The sequence below is a fragment of the Gossypium hirsutum genome, chromosome D12 (genome assembly GCF_007990345.1).
Source record: "Gossypium hirsutum isolate 1008001.06 chromosome D12, Gossypium_hirsutum_v2.1, whole genome shotgun sequence".
Classification (NCBI taxonomy): Eukaryota; Viridiplantae; Streptophyta; class Magnoliopsida; order Malvales; family Malvaceae; genus Gossypium; species Gossypium hirsutum.
In genome coordinates, this window is record NC_053448.1 from 56,171,368 (window position 1) to 56,192,826 (window position 21,459).

The 21,459-nt window shown below is 33.6% G+C and overlaps 2 protein-coding genes and 1 pseudogene across 2 annotated transcripts; all 3 read right to left on the reverse strand.

Annotated features, from left to right (window-relative positions):
• Positions 1 to 345: 345 nt before the first annotated feature.
• On the reverse strand, positions 346 to 3,369 carry LOC107946652 (phosphoribulokinase, chloroplastic). The gene is made up of 5 exons (XM_016881068.2): positions 2,085 to 3,369; positions 1,459 to 1,543; positions 1,276 to 1,360; positions 924 to 1,168; positions 346 to 841 (listed from the first exon to the last, which is right to left on the reverse strand). The coding sequence occupies exons 1-5, from the start codon at positions 2,651 to 2,653 to the stop codon at positions 590 to 592; spliced, it is 1,236 nt and encodes a 411-aa protein (XP_016736557.1). The 5' UTR covers positions 2,654 to 3,369; the 3' UTR covers positions 346 to 589.
• Positions 3,370 to 4,764: 1,395 nt separating this feature from the next.
• On the reverse strand, positions 4,765 to 6,455 carry LOC107946653 (geraniol 8-hydroxylase-like; annotated as a pseudogene).
• An 80-nt stretch (positions 6,456 to 6,535) lies between these two features.
• Positions 6,536 to 9,693, reverse strand: LOC107946654 (geraniol 8-hydroxylase). The gene is made up of 2 exons (XM_041107284.1): positions 8,717 to 9,693; positions 6,536 to 7,356 (listed from the first exon to the last, which is right to left on the reverse strand). Exons 1-2 carry the CDS (start codon positions 9,584 to 9,586, stop codon positions 6,757 to 6,759), a joined length of 1,470 nt encoding a protein of 489 aa, XP_040963218.1. The 5' UTR covers positions 9,587 to 9,693; the 3' UTR covers positions 6,536 to 6,756.
• Between the last annotated feature and the right edge of the window lie 11,766 nt (positions 9,694 to 21,459).

Below are 21,459 nucleotides of genomic sequence, written 5' to 3' on the forward strand. Positions count from 1 at the left end.
TGTTTATCATCGTTTCCACATAGCAAGTTTAAAGGATTTAAAGCCTTGTTACTCCATTTCCAAGTGACGACTTGCCAGAAGATTGAGGATGCTTCAGTTTGTATATCTGACATCAGATCATAGAAGATTACTACGCTATAAGTTCTATCAGGTTCTACTTTTTGGCTTATTGAATTAATTATAAAAAAGGTTAAACTAAATTCAAGGAAAACGTCACATTATGGCCACGCTTCCATAGCCAAATCCTCTTTATTTGGAGTAAAAAAACCAAAGATCATGACATCATAAATGGTTACAACTTACAACAAGAAGCAGCAATATGGGGAAATAGAAGTGGAGAGATGATGTAGAAAGGCTTTGTCTTATATGAACTTCTCAAAGTTGAAATTGAACTCTGATTTTGTTTCTCTATATTACATATCTCCACTGAATTACGAACATAAAATAAATGCATAGGATCATACTCGATTCTTATGAAAGCAACAACAGCCTAACACTCAAATAAACCTTTGATAGAGGAAAGCTGGAAAGAGGATAATTTGTTATGGACCCAAGGTCTAGTCCAATGTATGAAGAAACTCTAATAGTCTTAGGCTTTTGTTGCTTCTAGTGGAGCTGCAGTTTTGCTGGAAGTAATTTGCTCATAGAGATCTCTTATCTTCAACCCGACAATGGTTTGGAAGAGGCCAGTTCCGTTGTTACTTCCAGGGAAATCCGCATGCTTCAACATTTGCTGGGTGACTTCTCCATAGAACTTGGTGGAGATGTTGCTCAAATGGCTTTCAACATAAATAAGTTCATCTAATCTATCAAATTGGCCGTCCATCTCCAGAATAGAAACCTAAAGACAAGCAATGATACCATCAAATTCTGTTGAGAAATGGCTAGCTAAGCTAGAATATGGAGAAAGGAATGCAACATACCTCGTTGCCAAAGTAAGTGTCAGGGCCATAGTGGAATTTGATGCCAGGGTAAGAGCAAGTGAGCTTCCTTCCGCATGGTATCCATGAGATGGTTGAGCCTTCATCAAACAGGTAAACAGGACTGAAATGCTTAACCCCTTCTTTCATTATCAACCTAACTCTCAAAACCTTCCCTTCATTGTCGTCTGGAATGAGCTGAGTTGGCAGCACTTCGATCACTGCATCAGCATATTTCTTTTGGGGATCTGCACCCAACAAATAGACAAATAATGATCAATGTCAGTCTACAGCAGCTCAAGCAGCTGGGGCTGGGGCATTGACACGGTACTGTATATATATATAGTGTTTTTACCAATATAGGCATCGAAATCGGGTTTCCTGGCTTCAATACTAGCTTTAATGCTTTCAAGGCTGTGCCCTCTCTCAGCCATGTCCCTCTGCAACGTTTTCAACAAAGTCAGATCACGCTAGTAAACAAAAGCCAGGCATTGAATTTGCAGAACATTTTTTGCCATTAGCGTACAAAGTTTATCACCTGAATTTTCCATGCAAATTTGACCTCATTGCTGATGTCCAAATAGATGCTGAAGTCCAACAGATCCCTCACACGCTCATCGAACCTATATATTAGGACAAAACCACTCTTTAAGTAGGTATTTCGAATAAAGATTTGTAGTAAAAGTGATAAAGAAAACTATTAAAATATACCGGAAATTAGAAAAAAATTAGACTCGTAATAATGCAACATTCTGTAAACCAGTAACAGTCAGATAAATTCAATAAAAATAGACGGTAGGGGCCAAAAACTTTTGCAATGAAGTTAAAACCAATAACTATAGTGGGCCAAGTTTTGATTCAGAATAAGCCCAAGTGGCTCAGAACAGCAACAGAACATTTCATGATCCCAAAACTTCTCAGTCAATCGATTTTAATCAAAGATTAATGTTTAAATTGATCAAAATTGAATTAATTCGGGTTTATAAACAGAGTACGAGGAAAGTTATGTTTCTAGATATTAACAAAATCAGTTTTATGGAATCTTCTGCTTTTCATCAAAACAGCCCAAAATATGCAGGTAAGATAGTTCCAAAATTTTATGAACAGATGTCTGGCTGAGAAACTGAGAAAGAAATAAATGGGGTACTCTCTTTTTTAACTTACATAGGGTGTAGTCCTTCGATGACAAGGATCTTAGGAGGCTTGATGAGCTCAGGAGGATCTAAGAGACCAGTAACATGGTTGTAGATAGGCTTGTCGACAGCAACACCGCTCTTGATAGCCTTAACTTGCTCATACATGAGGTCAAAGTCGTTAGCTCTTGGGTCAAGTGCTGTCACCCCCTTCTCTTTCCTTCCAGTTCTGTCGAGTGAATGGTAATCATCTAAGCATATCACAGTGGTCATATCGCTAATGAGTGTGTTTGAATCAGGATTGCCTCCCTTCGGTGGCTCGGCTGCACCACCAAACACACTTGTTAGCCTCCTCATGAAGGTACTCTTCCCACATCCTGAGTCTGCGGCCAAACCAATCACAACAGTTTGTGAATCACCGGCCGAGCATGTTATCACGCATGGGCCGCTGCTGCTGCCGCTGCCGCTGCCACCTCTCTTGCTGCTTCTCCTATAGAAAACTACTTCCTTTTGGTGAAAACCTAAATGGGTTTTCGCTGGTGTGGAGATTGAACAAGTTGAATTGAGGGACTGGGTGGTGTATGCTGAGCAAACTGCCATTGCTTCAGCTCTTTTAGGCTCACCTTGTTTATCTTTCAGCTCGGGAAAGGGAATTTAGAGAGCTTTTTAGACAGGGAGAGAATGTTAAAATGGTGCTTACATGGGCAATAAAAAGACCACTTAAAAATGAGTTTGTCCTCTTTGTCTCCTTTAGATTTCCAAGGAAAAATATGGAACACAAATAAGAAGAAAAGGTTGAAGAAAACAGATGGCAGTGACTGCTGAGTGCTTCAGTGATGGAAAAGCTGAGGTGTCTTTTGTTTGTGATTTCCATTGACTGCCCCTAGTTTTGGACAAGTTTGAAGGTGATAATAAGGCGCGAAGGAAAGGGACATGAACGGCTTTGACTCATTTGACGTGGGTAGAACAGTCATTTCACAAAATTCATTTTCCTTGGCAAAAGTATAACTGTTGTAGATATTTTTAGCTACGAAAAAAGATTGTTGATGTGATGAGATGAGATGAGGGGCATGGGGGAAGCTTGGTGGTTATTGGTTTCAGTTCGGATAATGTGATGCCACGTGGCATGAAAAGGGTGGCTGGTTAAAGACGAGGGGTTTGGGGTGTAGAGTGGTGGAGGTTACATGGTGACTGTGCACCATGCAATGCATTAGCCATTCCCAAATTCATTCTTTGGACGGTTCCTGTGTGAGGTGTGGGACACCTACTGTATTATATTTCTCAAAGTATAAGTGTTAACAAAGCCTACGGTTTGCAAATGCTTGTTTTGTGGTACCATGGTTTTTTTTTTTAAATTCCAGCTGCATATGAATATTCTATGCAAAAATAGCAACTTTGTCGGCCTTCATACCAAAATCATTAGAAATGAATGGAGATCTCTTTCGTTGATGATTTTTTTTAATAATGTGACTACTATGACTTCATGAAAAGATGAATTTTTGTAAATAAATTAAATCTAATTTAAATATTTATATTATCAATCCTAACATTTAGATTAAAAAAATTAGGAAAATGTAATTTGGATTTTGATTCTCTTGCTGTTTTCTAATTCAATTCAAATTTTCAAGGTTTCGTGTCATTTTTATTAGAGTTGTGTGATTCGAATTCCGTCACTTGTTAAAAAAATAAAATAGAGAGGCAAAATAAGGAGATTTGTAGGGACGAAGTTGAATCTATATAGAATTATAATTCTTCTAAATATTGATTAGGGTTTAGAATTTAGGATTTAGGGTTTTTCACGATATGAATTTTTCACGTAAAATTTATGTGTTATTTTTTCTTACTGTTTTACGATCATTCTACTACCATTATCGATATTTATTATAACATTCTCCATTAGTTTTTAACCAATTTTCATTTCATTCGACTTCTCTCATCCATCTGGTTCATTTGCTTCAAAATTATGCTTGATTTCACCCTAATAAGAAGGTCAGGAGCTCCTAAGCACAAAATCATACAATATGGTTTCTGAGTTGGATTTTACTCTAATTTCAAAGATCAAGAGGGTTGAGCTTGTTGATAACTTACATTCCAAAGAAAATGCGACTTTCATCTGGTACGAATTGGAGATCGCTCTTCATTTCCTATTCTATAACAACACTGAAACTTTCTAATTCTAGGGCACTCAATGAAGGCTTTATTAGTTTCCTTAGAAGAGCCAAGGGAGTGAGACAAGAGGGTTCATTGTACCCTTATCTCTTTGCGATTTGCCTTAATGTAGTTTCAGTATGTTGTAGCCAACCATGATGTTTTCTAATTTCATGTTTTATGCTTTGTTGACGATCTCTTAATCTTCACCAAAGGAACATTGCACTTGGTTGCAACAATTAAGACTGTAACAGGGCCTAAATTCAAAACTGCTACTACTTGGTAACAAGTTAGAAATAGATAAGAGAAGGTCCCCTAACTTAAATTGATATGGACTAACTCCCATCTCGTTATGAATTTTGGAACCTTTTAATTTCCATACTTTTATTTGATTAATAAATTTCGATCCCTTAAATAGCAACATTTTTTTTAATTACTTTTAGATGAACTTAGATTGTTCACAATTCATTATATATTTTATGTTTAATTCAAATTACATTTCATCTAATGGAGCTCACCCTACAATATTAAAAAAAAAATTGTTTAATTTAACTCGGGAAAACTATGGACAAAATAAGTTTATTTAGGAAGCTTGTGTCAGACAAAATAGGGTTGTACTGATAACATGCCCTCTCTCCATGTAACTACAAGTTCATGGTTAATCAAAAGTTTTCATAACAGGGATAGCATAAAGCGGTACAGCTTTCTTCAAAGTCATACCAAAATGCTCTTGCATGTCCATGTCTTCTGGATTGGTCCCCTGAGGAAGTTTCCAATCAAATGAAAGGATCATGGAAGCCAACATCAAATGCACCATCCGAGTAGCAAGAGGCAACCCAAGACACAATCTTCTCCCTGCTCCAAACGGTATAAACTCAAAGCTTCCACCTTTATAATCTATTTTCGACCCAATGAACCTTTCTGGGGAATATGTAAGGGGCTGATTCCAATACTTTGGGTCTCGGTTCATAGCCCATATATTCACCAAAGCATGAGCGCCCTTCGGTATGGTGTAACCGCAGATTTCTACATCATTCCTTGCTTTATATGGTAAGAGGAGAGGGGCTGCTGGGTGGAGCCGCAGGGTTTCTTTTACAACAGCTTGGAGATATGGGAGTTCATCTATGTCTGATTCTTTCACAGTTCTTTCCGAGCCAATAACTTCAAGGAGTTCCTTCTTTGCCTTTTGCATAACTTGGGGATTTCGAAGAAGCTCTGCCATTGCCCACTCTGTAGTTGTTGCAGATGTCTCACTTCCAGCAATGAACAAGTTCTGTCCGAAGGCTTGATTGTTAAAAGTAAAGCAAATGATGCTAAGTGATTCCATTGAAACAAATTTTTTACCTGGATCAAAGGCTTGATTGCTTCACGATTGAGAATTGATCTGTTTTCTTCCCATTGATCAAGAAGCACGTCCAAGAAATCACCATTCCTGGTGGTTGAATCTAATGCTCTGGCCTTCATTCGTTTATCAATCATGTCGTCAAATATCTGATGCATGCCGTCATAATGCTGCCTTGCACGCTTTCTTACTCCCTGCAAATCAAACCTCTTCAGCACCGGAAAATAATCTGATAAATTTGGTTTCCCTGCGCTCTCCACTGTCTTCCACACCAGATCCTTTAACTCTTGAGCTCTACTAAATTCCGGGTCAACAATATCAATTGAAAACATGGTACTGAAAATCAAGTTCAAAGTAGTAGCGAAAACAACTTGACCTATATTAACTTGGGTATTTGAAATTTCACAATGTTTTTTGATATGTTGAATAAGTTGCTCAACTTTTTTGTAGCGTAGGTATTGTAAAGAGTTGAGTTTTTGTCCACTACAACTGGGTGATGCATATTCCACGGAGTTTCCGCCACCTATTGTCATCACTAGGGCCCCATACCAAGGAGGTTTCGAGGTTGGGCATAGAAGCAATAGCATCGGGAATCGGGCGGTCGGAGAAGGATTGAGCATGAGTTTGGAGGACTTGTTTCGCCATTTCAGGGGAGGATAGTACGATAGTTGTGATGGAGCCTAGGCGGAGAGTCATGATGGGGCCATGGACTTTGGCAAGCTCCGCGAGGGACTGGTTTGGATGAGAGCCTAGGGAATGGATGGAGCCGAGTATCGGTAGGCCAATGGGGCCTGGAGGAAGGTTTAAAGTCTTGGAGCGGTGGAATAAAGGCTTCAAAAGTAGGAAGAAGATGGAGATGCAAAACAAGATGATGTAAAGTTCCATCTCGGTTAAGATTGCGACCAGGGGATGTGTATGAGAAGTGAATGCGAATATAAACTGGTTTATTAAGAATCTATCCAGAAACCCTGCATTATGACTGTTTTTCCAACTTATGCAAATAAAAATATAAATTAACCATTCAAGAGCTAGAGTAGTAGCTAAGCATGCTCAACAAATAAAATACAGGCCAACCATTCAAGAGCGTAGTAGGTAGACATGCTTCCTCCTACTAGTACTAGTAGAACAAAAGACAAATAGTGGAAGATTTAATATATATGTTCCCAACAAAGAAAAACAACAAATAATTTAACCTATTTTGTGTACTATATAGCTAAATAGGAATAGCACAGAGCGGTATAGCTTTCTTGAGAGTCATGCCAAACTGTTCTTGCATGTCCAAGTCTTGTGGATGGATTCCATGAGGCAGTTTCCAATCAAAGGAATGAATCATAGAAGCTAATATCAGATGCACCATACGAACTGCAAGAGGCAAACCCGGGCATATCCTTCGACCAGCTCCAAATGGTATATATTCAAAATCACGACCTCTGAAATCTAAGCTGGAATCAAGAAATCTCTCAGGGCAAAACGAAAAAGGGTGGTTCCAGTAATTGGGGTCTCGGGCAATAGCCCAAGCATTCACCAGAAGCTGAGTTTTGTGGGGTATGGTGTAGCCACATATTTCGACATCATTTTTGGCTTTGTAAGGTAGGAGAAGAGGAACGGCAGGATGAAGGCGCATTGTCTCTTTGACCACAGCTTCAAGATATGGGAGTTTATCGAGGTCTGATTCTTGAACAGTTCTTTTAGTTCCAATGACTTCCATTAGTTCCCTTCTTGTTTTTTGTAGCACTCCAGGTTTTCTAAGGAGTTCTGCCATCGCCCATTCTGTTGTTATTGCAGATGTATCACTTCCAGCAATGAATAAGTCCTGTTTAATATTTAATTTTAAAATTAAATTTGTGAACTGAGAAAACGTAAAATTGAATGACATCTGAACACTTAACATATATACATATACAATATAACAATATAACCAATAAACAATGAAATATATTGTTTAAAACTAATTAATAATAATATATAAAATTTGTATGATATTAAAATAAAAATATCGAATATTAATAATTTTAACATTAAAATAAATTAATTTAACAATATATATAAAATAAATATCATGTGAGAAATTAATAATAATATTATTATTTAAATTATAATATATTAATATTAATATTCATGATGAATTTTTATATTACTTTAATATTAAATATCATTAATATAAATGATTTTAAATTAGTTAGATTTTTAAAAATATTTTATAATTACATTACATTTTCAATTTATTAATGATTTTTTGAATAAAATTCACTAAATTTTTTAACAAAAACTAATATTATAAAAAAAATATTATAAATATAGGGGAGGGCGTTTTCTGGCGCTGACCTTTCTAAAATGATAAATTTAGATTTTAATTTCTCTAAAAATAATAAAAAAAATTTTAATTATTTTAAAATTATAAATATATAAATTAATAAAAATATACAATTTAATTTTCTCAATTTTCCTGGACACTTCATCTCAGAGTAAGGTGTGTCGCTGAAATCCTAAGAAAGAGTAAGGCTTTCGCTAACTCTTTAATAAGACATAAAAGTGGCGATGACAAATTTCATATAAAAACAAGCTATCTGCCTAGTATAGAATCTCAGATTTGGACAGTTGTCCTACTTAAATCCCAAAAATGGACATCTTGGAACAATAATGGTTCAAATTCTTACTGAATTAGCTGAGTTGGTTGGACTTTTCTTTTAATGATGGGTTGAATTAATATTTAAATTGAGTTAAAAGATATTTATAAACAACAGAAAGTAACCCTTACTTGCTTATTTTATTTTTTTAATATAATTAAAGTATTTTTTATGTTTAATTTATTATATAAAGATAAATTTTTTAGAATTTATAATTGTTATCTTTAAAATTTTAAAATTTTTACTAAAAATGCAATGAGTTTTACTTTCACATTTGCTAATTTATTTTATTATAGGTTAGGGATTTGCTGGTAATTCATCAACAAATATCAATAATTCAGTAGTAGGCTACCAGATCCGCTTTTTATATTTAAAAATGTCAACTAAAATTTTATCTTATTATATCTTATAATAATAATTTAAACGAGAGGAAGTAACAATGTCGACATCTTTCATACCCCAATTTCTAAAAGCATTTTTCTTGTGTCTGAAGGAATGAAATTATTTTCTTATTATTTATGAAAATGAAATAAGCGAAAATCTTACCAGGATCAAAGGCTTGATATTTTGGCGAGTGAAGTCAGACCCATCCTGTTGGCACTGATCAAGCAGAACATCCAACAAATCACCATTTCTGGAAACGGAATCTGAAGCTCTAACCTCCATTCTTTCATCTATCATCTCATCAAATATCTCATGCAACCTCGTGTAAGACGGCCTTATATGCTTTCTTATCCCTTGCAAATCAAACCTTTTTAAGATAGGGAAATAATCTGACAAGTTGGGTTTGGCTGAATCCTCCATTATCCTCCACACCAAATCTTTGAACTCTTGCGCTGTACTGAATTCAGGGTCCACTATATCCGAGGAAAAGATTGTAGTGGATATCAAGTTCAATGTGGTTGCGAAAGCAACTTCCCCTATCTTGACTTGGGACCCTGAAGCGCGTTGTTTGTTGATGTGCTGGATAAGTTGCTGGGCTTTTTGGTGGCGAAGGTGTTGAAGTGAGTTGAGTCTTTGCACGGTGAACAACTGGGTGCTGCATAGTCTCCGGCGGTTGCGCCACCTACCATCGCCCAGCGCCCATGCGAGGGTCGACTCGGGGTTAGGCTGGGAGGCGACGCAATCAGGGACAGTGCGGTCAGAGAAGGACTGCTCGTGTGTTTGGAAGACTTGTTTAGCGAATTCAGCGGATGAGACGATGACGGTGGTAATATAGCCTATGCGGAGAGTCATGAGAGGGCCATAAGTTTTGGCTAGCTCGTAGAGGGATTGGTTAGGGTGAGAACCTAGGCGATGGAGGGAGCCAAATATAGGAAAGTTTATAGGGCCCGGCGGGAGGCTGTGGGCGGAGGAGCGACGACGAAAGAGGATGAAAAAGGAGATGCAAAACAATAAGAAAATGTAGAGTTCCATTTATGTTCATTGATTACTCGGCTGCTGGAACTGTGTAAGGCTAAGGCATTTTAAGTAGCGATGTTGTTAAAAGAGACTTTGATTTTATATGCAATTATATATATAAATTTTGATTTTATATAATTTTATAATGGGCGATATTTGAAGGATAAACTATTAAACAATTAGGTTGCTTAAGAAAACTATTAAACAAGTAGGCAACTTAATAAAGATAATAAATGGACAATAATAATTCGGAAAGGTAGCCCTACACCTGGATTTTATTGTACTACATTTTCTCACCACATCGACCTCACCCTATATTCGTAAATACAATTTAAGCTTAAGCTCTCATCTTAAGGTTGATATTATAACTTTTATTAGATCGGGTCGGATCTCGAACATTCATTTGAAAAGTGAGAGTTTAAACAAAAATGTATGTACAAAAAAATGAGTTTGGACAAAAAAATAAGGCCCGTTTAGAAAACGAGTCGGGTCTCAAGTAAGATTTTTTGCCTGAACTCGGCTCGAATATGCAAAAAAGAAGAAGTTTTTTTTACTGTTTTGTTGTTGTTTTTCAATATTTTGCTATTATTTCACTATTACGTTGCTACTGTTTTATTATTATTGTTTAGATATTGTATAACTTTTGTCTTATTATTAATTTTGTTACTATTTTAGAGACATTTGTTTGTTAAGTTGCATCTATCTTAATATTATCTAAGTATACATATTTTTAAAAAATATATTTTTAATTTGTTAGGAAACATATATTTTAGTGTTTTTTTATATTTTTGATGTATTATATATTTTTAAATTTATATAAAAAATAATATAAAAATTAATACGGACGAACCAGGTTAAACTCGAGTTTTAGCATTTTTATCCAAATCGGACTTGGGCAAAATTTTAAGCCCATTTTTCAAGTCGGGACTGGGCCAAGTAAACAGGCCTAAAATTTTAATTGGACTCAGCTCAACCTATGAGCACCTCTAGTTCATACCATATAAGCTTTGGGCTCAAGTTGTCAAGTATCGAGATCATAATCAAGCTTGAGACTTAACTGTCAAGATGAAATCTTGCTACCTAAAACTCTCATGGCTAGCTAACAATTTCAGGCTGGCTTAACTTTGAAGTTGACCCCTAACCCGTATCTGTCGCCAGAATAGGGTTTAAGAGCATTACCGAAATTTACAGATCATATTCAGATATTTCATGTTATTTTACAATCGTATAAAAAATTAATTATAATTTAACCATATGTCCCTTCTATTGGCCCTCGAGGCCCAAATCATACATTAGAAACGAGTCAGGACTGAACCGGGAATTCAGAGAATTTTTCACAAAATTTCAAAATTTTTCCTAGGTTCAGGGGTTACACGCCCGTGTGGACAGGCCGTGTGAGCCACACAGCCAAGTGACATGCCCATGTCTCAGACCGTGTGGCATATGAGGTAGGGCACACGCCCGTGTAACCCTCTGACTTGTAACTTAATTAAATGTAGGGGTTACACGGCCAAGTCACACGCCCGTGTGATCAATTTCAAGTACTCTGTTTTAAAATTTTAAGATGCAGAGGACACACGGCTAGAACACATGCCTATGTGCTAGGCTATGTGTCACACACGGCTGAGACACACTCCCATGTCTCTGCCCGTGTGGACAAAATAAGGCCATTTCCAAACCTTATTTCTCAACCATTTGATCATTCACCTACACAAACATTTTAACACAACCAAAGGTCAATCCAAAACATTTAAAAACATGCAAAACTTAAGTCTCATACTTACCATATCATTTCATAATCCATGTTTGTGAATTTATCTATTTGACCACATTTACTTAATATCATACTAATATTCATAAACCAAATTAAACACTTATACCAAACATGAAATTAACTCATATGTTAAAATGCCAAAACACATTCATTACAAGCCATTCCAATGGCTATTTACAACCAAAATATTTGTATGCCAACTGTGGCTAACCAAACCTATAAATGCCATTATATCCAAAAATAATGTCATAAATATGCCGAAGTGAGTCGATGGGTAGTGTGAGTGATCTCCGCCAAGCTTCCAACCCAACGAGCTTCCGAGTACTATAAAACAAAGAAAATGAAATAGAGTAAGCACTTAGTGCTTAGTAAGTTCATGTAACGGGAAGTAAACTTACCATTCATTTGTACACTAAGTAAACATACTCATGCATTCCAATCAACTTGGCCATAGCCTAAGCACATAATCTCATCAAATATGTTAGTTAATCATTTCATGTAAATATCAATACCAAAGATGAGCTCATCAAATACCAAGTTCCATACATTTCATGTATTTTTCAGATATTGATTTCATTTTGATTTTCACTTGTCTTCATGTCAGAATTTCACCTGTTGAATCATTTGAAATCTCGATGGATACGAGGGTAGTACACATAAAGTGTACAAATCAGAAATCCGTCAATTCATGTCCGGGAGTACTCATAAAGCACTTAAACAGAAAGCTCTCTCTCAAGCACTATAACGAGAAGCTCATTGAGCCGTGTAACGAGAAGCTTATCCGGGCTTAATAACAGGAAGCTCACAAAGAGCCTATATCGGGTAGCTCCGAAGAGCACTTAACAGGAAGCTCCGAAGAGCACTTTAACATAGAGCACCGGATAGCCATATAACGGGAAGTTTAAGCGAGCACTAATGGAAAGCTCCAAAGAGCACTTTAACAGGAGGTTCACAAAGAACCTATAAACAGAACGCCCATAAGAGTGTGGGTGTGTCTACGACATATGTAGAACATAACCAGTGGGGATGCTCAGAAGAGCATTTAACGGGAAGCTCACAAGAACACTATAACGGAAAGCTTGAGAGGGCTTGTAATGGGATGCTCTTTCGAGCTACGGTACGTCCACAACATATGCAGGAACATTACCATTTCGGGAAACAGAACCCTGTATCCAATCGAGTTTCATTCATTTTATCGGGACTTATTCATTTATCAGGAATTATTAGATATGAGGTAAATTATATACACATACATGACATTTATACAATTTACATATTCAACATTCAAATTTAAGCATATAAATATACACAATTTAGTTACACGAACTTACCTCGATAAGTGTTCGTGAATATCAGTCTACTAATCTGTCACTTTTTCTTTACCTTGATATAGCTCCGTATTTGATCTATCTGAATCTATATGAGTAAATTTAACATCAATTCTATCCAAGTCATGAGCAAATTTAACATCAATTCTATCCAACTCACATCTTAGAAAAAATTACTATTTTGCCCTTATACTTTTACTAAATAAAAATTTCATCCCTATGCTCGGAAAATGAAATTCATGTAATTTATTCCTTATTCCAAGCCTAAATACTTTCACATATATCAATATCAGCCCATAAATTCCATGAAATTTTAGAATTTCTCATAAATTCAATAACTTTACAAATTAATCCCTAAAACATGATTTCATCCAAAATTCCTTAATAAAATACCTTTAAATACCCATCAACATCTCAATTTCATCATCTAATAACTAAAATCATATGAAATTATCAATGGCATCTTCCAAAACTTTCAACAAAATCAAAACTAATGAAATAGTAAGTTGGACCTAGTTGTAAAAGTCTAAAAACATAAAAAATTCAAGGAAAAAGTAAGAATTAAACTTACATTAAGCTAAAATATGAAAAACTAGCTTAAACCCTCTTCACTGGTTGTTTTTGAGCTGAAAATGATGATGAATTTATCTAGAATTTTCAATTTCCCATTTATTTATCTTTAATTTGACAAAAATACAATTTTACCCTTATTTCACATAAAATCCTTGATTTTTTTTCATGCTATGCCACCTTAGCCATTCATATGGGTCTATTTTCCCTTTTAGTTCTCTTTTATTTACTATTTAGACTATTTAATCACTTTAACAAGTTTTGTACCTTTTTCAATTTAGACCTTTTTAATTAATTGACTACCAAAACGTTAAAATTTCCTAACGAAACTTTAATACTACCTTATTGACACTTATAAATATTTACGGCTCAGTTTATAACACCGAGATTGTATTACCCTGAAAATTACTACAGTAAGAAAGTAGGTATCCTAGATATAGTAAAATAAGGAAATAAAGTGACAAAAAAAGGAAAATTTTGATTTATGTCAACATTAGGAAGTATATCATGACACATTAATGCAAGAAAGGACTAATTCGCAAAAGTGAGAAAAGTTTTGTTGACCAAGAGTAAATACTCAAAAATTGAAGGGGTAAAGTGTAAATATGAAAAAGTTGAAGGACCGATAGTGAAAATATTTTAAGGGTGGAATAATCTAAAAACTAAGGAAAATGTATGGATTAGGACCAAATTGAAAAGGTGAAAAATTTTGAGGGACTAAAATTGTAATTTTACCAAATTGAGTGACGACTCAGGGATGGAATTTTAAAAGATCATAAAGGGCAAAATGATCATTTAGAAGAGAGAGAAATCTAGAAGATAATGAGGATGTTGGAGATATTTTAGATTAAATAAATAAATAAATATTAGTTCAATTTGATTTTTAAATGATATTTTATTATTTTATTATTTAGTATATATATGTGGAAAGAAAGATGAAAAGCCACCATCCCACCATTTTTCCCATGCACCAACGTGAGATGAGGAGAGAAAGAAAGAAAGTTTTTCTTTCTTTACAATTTGGTCCTTCCACCAAAAATTCACCATTTTCACCTAGAAATCAAAAGAATTTCCATATCCATCAAGAGAGAAAGATAACAAGGAGACTATGGGGAGCTAGAATATCAAGTTAGATTCAAGAAAGAGAAGCTGGAGAAGAGAGAAAATCAAGTTAAAGGTTGAAACTAATAGGACAAGGTAAAAACTTCAAGATTTCAATATATTTTTAAGTTTGTTATTGTTGAAAAAGCATGGAAATAATGTTATAGTAGAGTTTTATGAAATAAAGTCTTATGTTTTTGATATATTAGTGAAGGAAAATAAGATAAAGTGATGGGAAATATTATAGAGAAAGGGAATAAGGGAGTTATAAACTTAGTAATCAACATCTTGCACTAAAACAATTATGGACAGCAGCAGTAGGCTAATTTTGAAAAATCACCATAAATTTTGGAAATCCAATTAGAGAATTAAAATAATATGAAATTAAATATTATTGATTCTAGTTTCTCACAGAAGAAATGGTGTAAGCAATGGAGTTGTAAATCATGAGATATAATAAATTTAGTGAGACAATGTCAAAATAATTTTGGGTTCCCCTGTTCTGACTTTGGAAAATCATAAAAAATTGAATAAAAATAATTAGAGGCTTAAATTTATATTTTTAAAATCTTGAATGAGTATATTTTCAATATAAACAAACAAGAACATCATCTGAATTCTGTACAAAGAGAAAATTAATTTTTAGTGAAGAGGGGTTGGAACTGTCAAACAATGAACGGGGGAAAATTTAAAGAATAAACTGTACTTATTGGCTAAACCAAAAATTCTGAAAATTTTATGGTAAAAATATATGTGAGTCTATTTTCAAATAAAATTTTCGGATCTCAATTCAGAGTTCTGTAGCTTAAGATATAATTAATTTAGTGACTATGACTCAAGTGAACAGCTTGTTATGAGTAAACAAGTAAATAGGGGTATCATGTATATATCAAGGATGTGGAATGGAGTGGAGGAGGAGGAAAAATATATGTGAATATTCAGCTAATATGAGTTTATTTTAAATTAGCTAATTTACATGTTTTAGTTTCGAGGACTAAATTGAATAAAAGTGAAATTTTAAGGGTAATTTTGTAAAAATGTCAAAAATGAACAAATTGCATGAAATGAATTGTTTTATTATAAATTGAATGAAATATTAATTTAGATCAAGATTGGGTGGAAATTCGAGGAAAATGGGAAATTACCAAAATGTCCCTAAATTTTGGTATTTCTGCAATTTAGCCCAGTAAGTTTGTGTAACTTGAATTATATTCTTAAATGCTTGAAGTGTTTGTTATTGATGTGAACATGATTTGAATGTTCATTGTTTGAAAATGGCTGAAGCATTGATATATTTGATAAAAAGGGGAAGAAATCCCGGTTGAATGGAAGGAAAATTCGATGGATCTCTGAAAAGGAATTAACGGTAAAAAGGATCTAGCCCGGACGGGTGATCCTATCCTGATATAGCCCTCCCGAAGAATATGTGAAAAATGGATTTAGCCCGGACGGGTAATCCGAATTAGGGTCTGAATTTAGCCTGGACTGGTAATTCAGATCCAAGCTCATTAGAGTAATTGTCATTACAGTGGATTTAGCCTGGACTGATTATCCCGACAATACTCTATGTGTAACACCCCTTACCCGTATTCGACACTGGAATAGGGTACGAGGCATTACTAGAACACATACACTTGTAAACGTATTGAACCGAGTTATAAAATTTCATTAATATATAAAACTTTCAAATTATTTAACATGCTTTTATATTTCCTCACAATATATATAATGCAACATTTCCTGCCAACCACAATCTCAAATAACAAATTTACTCAATCGAGCTCAATATCAGATGTAAACTTATAATCCGACATTTAGCTTCAATTGCATTTTCAAATACTTGTCAAATTAAGGATCGTCTTACGGATTTGAGTACATCGTTTGCCCGGTGCCACAATTTGCTTGAATCCTTCACAATGCTATAACTCAGTATGGTTTTCTTCACTGAAATACCATACCTACTTTTCACAACTCAGTATGGTTTTTTTCATTGAAACACCATACCTATTTTTCACAACTCAGTATGGTTTTCTTTATTGAAATACCATATCTACTTTTCACAACTCAGTATGGTTTTCTTTATTGAAATACCATACCTACTTTTCACAACTCTGTATGGTTTTCTTCATTGAAAAACCATACCTACTTTTCACAACTTTGCCATGGATCCACCATGGACTTATCCGTCAATTCATCACTGGTTAACGAACGTATGTACTCAATCCTGCGTATCCCTTAATTTGAACTAACAATCTCATTTTATTCTCATTTTTACCATAATCATAATTCAACAACAATATACGAATTGATACATTATATCATTCCCACATTAACAATTAATCATAAAAGTTTAGCCATATGAACTGACTATTTCATTACCTTTCCACACCCGTTTCCTATGTATATCACACAAGACATAAACATATCATTCAACCATAATCGCAAGCTAGTGCATTGAAACATAATTCTTTTTGGAAATAATAACATAATAAACCATTTTACTAGAGATTTCATAATTTAAACCTTACCACCACTTTCCTGGTCACAAGCATATTTCCATTTAGGCACTTACTATTTCAATGCATAACTTTTAGGTTTAACGTGGCATAATCCAGCCACAACTTAGCCAAAACCTAAGCATGTATACCAAATATCTTAGCCAAAAAAATTTATAGCATAAGCATTATAAGCATGGATGAGCACAATATTTATTCATGTATCAAACTCACCAACATGTGTTAATTCTATATCCATTCATGACATTACTCTATGCCAAATCATATGCCAAATATACCATACACACGTACTATGAAACTTTATTTTCCCACATGAGCTTAAACCATGACCAATACTGCACAAATATATGCATCATTTCTATTTCATCGTCTATCAATTATAATCGAGCATATTACCAATTATACACAAATCATTTATATTTTTTCCAAATTTACCTCCACCTCCTCTCCATTCCTCATCCTTAATTTATATAACATGCTTATAAGTAACATTATCTATGATTTCACTATTTACTTGTAAATTTATTCAAAGCTGTACATTTGAGTCATAGTCACTAAATTATTTATATCTAAAGATACAGAACCCCGAATTGAGATCCGAAAATTTTCTCTAAAACTAGACTCACATATCTTCTTACCATAAAATTTTCAGAATTTTTGGTTTAGCCAATAAGTGCAGTTTATTCTTTAAAATTTCTCCTGTTTCACTGTTTGACAGTTCCAACCCCTCTTTACTAAAAATTAATTATCTCTTTGTACAGAATTTGGATGATGTTCCCGTTTATTTCTATTGAAAATAGACTAATTTATTATTTTAAAAATATAAATTTAAGCCCATAATTATTTTTATTCAATTTTTTATGATTTTCCAAAGTCAGAATAGGGGAACCCAAATTTATTCTGACCTTGTCTCACAAAATTTATTATATCTCATGATTTACAATTCTTTTGCTTACACCGTTTCTTGTATGAGAGGCTAGACTCAATAAGATTTAATTTCATGTTTTATTCATCCTTTATTTAAATTTCCACAATTTATGGTGATTTTTCAAAGTTAACCTACTGCTGTTGTCCAAAACTGTTTTAATGCAAAATATTGATTACTAAGTTTATAGCACTCTTATTCCCTTTCTCTATAATATTTTCCATCACTCTCTCTTATTTTTCTTCACTAATATATCAAAAACATAAGACCTTACATAAGAAAACTCTACTATAACATCATTTCCATGCTTTTTCAATAATATCACACTTAAAAATATGTTGAAATCTTGATGTTCTTACCTTGTCCTATTGCTTTCAACCTTTAACTTGATTTTCTCTCTCCTCCAGCTTCTATTTCTTGAATCCAACTTGATATTATAACTCCCCATAGTCTCCTTGTTATCTTTCTCTCTTGATGGCTATGGAAATTCCTTTGATTTCTAAATGAAAATGGTGAATTTTTGGTGAAAGGACCAAATTGTAAAGAAAGCAAAACTTTCTTTCTTTCTCTCTTCTTCTCACGTTAATGCATGGAAAAATTGGTGGGATGGTGGATTTTCATCTTTCTTTCCACATATATATACTAAATAATAAAATAATAAAATATCATTTAAAAATCAAATTAAACTAATATTTATTTATTTAATTAATCTAAAATATCTCCAACATCATCATTATCTTCTAGATTTCTCTCTCTTCTAAATGACCATTTTGCCCTTTATGATCTTTTAAAATTTCATCCTTGAGTCATCACTCAATTTGGTAAAATTACAATTTAGTCCCTCATAATTCTTCACCTATTCAATTTGGTCCTAATTCATCCATTTTCCTTAGTTTCTAGATTATACACCCTTCAAATATTTACACCTTTGGTCCTTCAACTTTTTCATATTTACACTTTAATCCCTCAAATTTTAAGTATTTACTCCTGAACAATAATACTTTTTTCACTTTTGCGATTTAATCCTTTCTTGAATTATTATGTCATAATATACTTCCCAATGTTGCCATAATTCAAAATTCCCCTTTTTATCACTTCATTTCCTTATTTTACTATACCAAGGATAATATCTTACTGTAGAAATTTTCAAAATATTACATTTGTGGTCCCGAAACCACTATTTCGGCTAGGCCCAAATTCGGGCTACTACACTATGAGTTTATGTTACAGGGGATTTAGCCTGGACTGGTAATCCCGCTGTAAGGATAAGGTTCGCAGGAGTGTGCTCTCTGAAATGGAAATGTGCGCACATGAATATGAATTGACGAACCCAGATTTATACACTAAAAGTGTACCTCTGAAAATCCATCGAATTTTCGAGAAATTCAACGGGATAAATATGGAAAATAATAAGGGTAATAGAAAACATGGAATTTAATTATTATTGGAAATATATTATCAAATTTAATACCCAGTTTGGATTGAATGCGGGATTGAGTACAATCGTTTTGTGCCAAAGGATGAATTGACGGATAAGACAATAACTGGGTTATGGCATTACAAGAGTAAAGGATGATTTGACGGCAAATCACCCAAGTAAACCGAGGTTCAACATTTGTTGCGGACTTTCGTGTTTACTATATGTTTAGCTCTCATGAGCTTAAGTTTAGCCTTCGGGCTTCTGAAAACGATGTACTCATATCCGTAAGTTGTTCTTTGATATAGAAAGAAACGGTAAAAGACTTATGTGGTTGAATTGAAAGATTTATAGATTATTATTGGTATTGATCTAAAATAAATGTAATCATTGATATTTAAATGATATAACGGGTAAAGTTCTGAAGTGAGATAACATGAGTTTGAAATGAACTATTACCGATATGTACGCGAAATTCATGAAAATGATGGTACATGAAATATTGAAATAATAAAATGAATGATATATACCTATGAAGAAATGATAAGAGAATGATATGTATCATGACATGTAAATGTATGATTATCTTTAATATGTTGATACAAGAAAATTATGCATGATGAGTTTATATGTAATGTGTGCAAGTACACTAACCAGTGTTGTTGCTTGATGCTTAGGCAAGTGCCAAGCTATTGGTTGAATAGTAATATGATTATTTAATGGAAGCATTGAATTGATAAGTATTTGAAGGAAAATATGCTAGTGTTCATGAAAAAGTGGTATGGTTTAAATTATGCAATTTCTTATGAAATGACTTATCATGTGATCAATTCGGAAAAGGCTTTAGTTAAATGCACTAGCTTGTGACTATGATTGAATGATATGTTTATGACTTGTATGTCATGCATATGGAATAAGTGTGAAAATTAAAGAAATGCAAATGAAAATAAAGAAATTATGAAGAGTTAAAGTTATATAAAGTCCTACTAAGTTTGGGATAATATGGAAGTGATACTGTGAATTTATTCACCTTGTGAGTTGATGAATATAGCTTCATGAGTACTATGGTATTAATATTGGATTATTCTTGATATGTATAGATTTCATATTTTAAATGAACTAATATGATTAAAGACTACACGAGCTTACTAAGCATCTATTGCTTACGTATTTGTTTTCTTTACCCTACAGATATCGAAAGCTCAATTGGGTTGGAAGCTTGTCAGAGATATATCACACTATCTATTGGTTCTATCGGTAATTTTGGATGATTTGATTCTGGTTATAATGGCATGTATAAGTTAGTTTGGCCAACGTTGGCTCATTAATGTTTTGATTTTGGTTGGTTTCAAATATGAATGCTAGATGAAATGAAATGTCTGAAAATTAATTTGTAAATTTCGGTAATGCTCTGTAACCCTATTCTGGCGACGAATTCGGGTTAGGGGTGTTACAGAGGTCTCGATACCTCTTTTTCTAAATAAATTAATCTAATAAATCCTTATAACCACAAACTTACTAATTTAAAAATCTTTTAAAAACCTCATTTGGCTCCTAAATATTAAATAATAAAATTTATGAGCTCATTTTTTGGATTTGGTGGTCTCGAACCACTATTTCCAACATCACTGAAAATCGAGCTATTACAGAGGCCTAGTAGTAAATTCGATAAAATTTAGGTCATGTTCAACTAAACTAATTGTTAAAAAGCTAAGAAATAGAGTATGAATGAAAGTGAGGGCCAAAGCGGGTATTTTTTATAACGCTGCGATAAACAATAAAAAGTTTATTTACGCAATTTGATTTCCATAAGTTTATAGAGTCTAATTCGGTGAGATGAATCTATTATTTTTGAACTCAATACAACAAGAGATCTAAGTTCTATGATACCCCTATATATTGACTTTGCTTTTGTACTAAAAGATTAGATCTCTTACCACTAAATTCGACATCATCAATATAGAGGTGTAATGAATGATGAATGTAAATGAGACATCTGTGCTCATAAGCTGCTTAGATTCGATTCAATAATTATCAAGGTAAGTTTGAGTAACTCAAGATATCAGTTAAAACGAATTTGAGCTTAATAATATCCAACTTGAATGGCTTGCAAGTTTTATTGAGCTTTTCATTTTTAATATATATTTAAATATTTTTATATTATTAAATTATATTATTTCCGTTAATATATATTATTAATCTTAAGTTTAATTATTAAATCAAGCTTGAACTCAAATATGTATGAGCATTCGAGTTC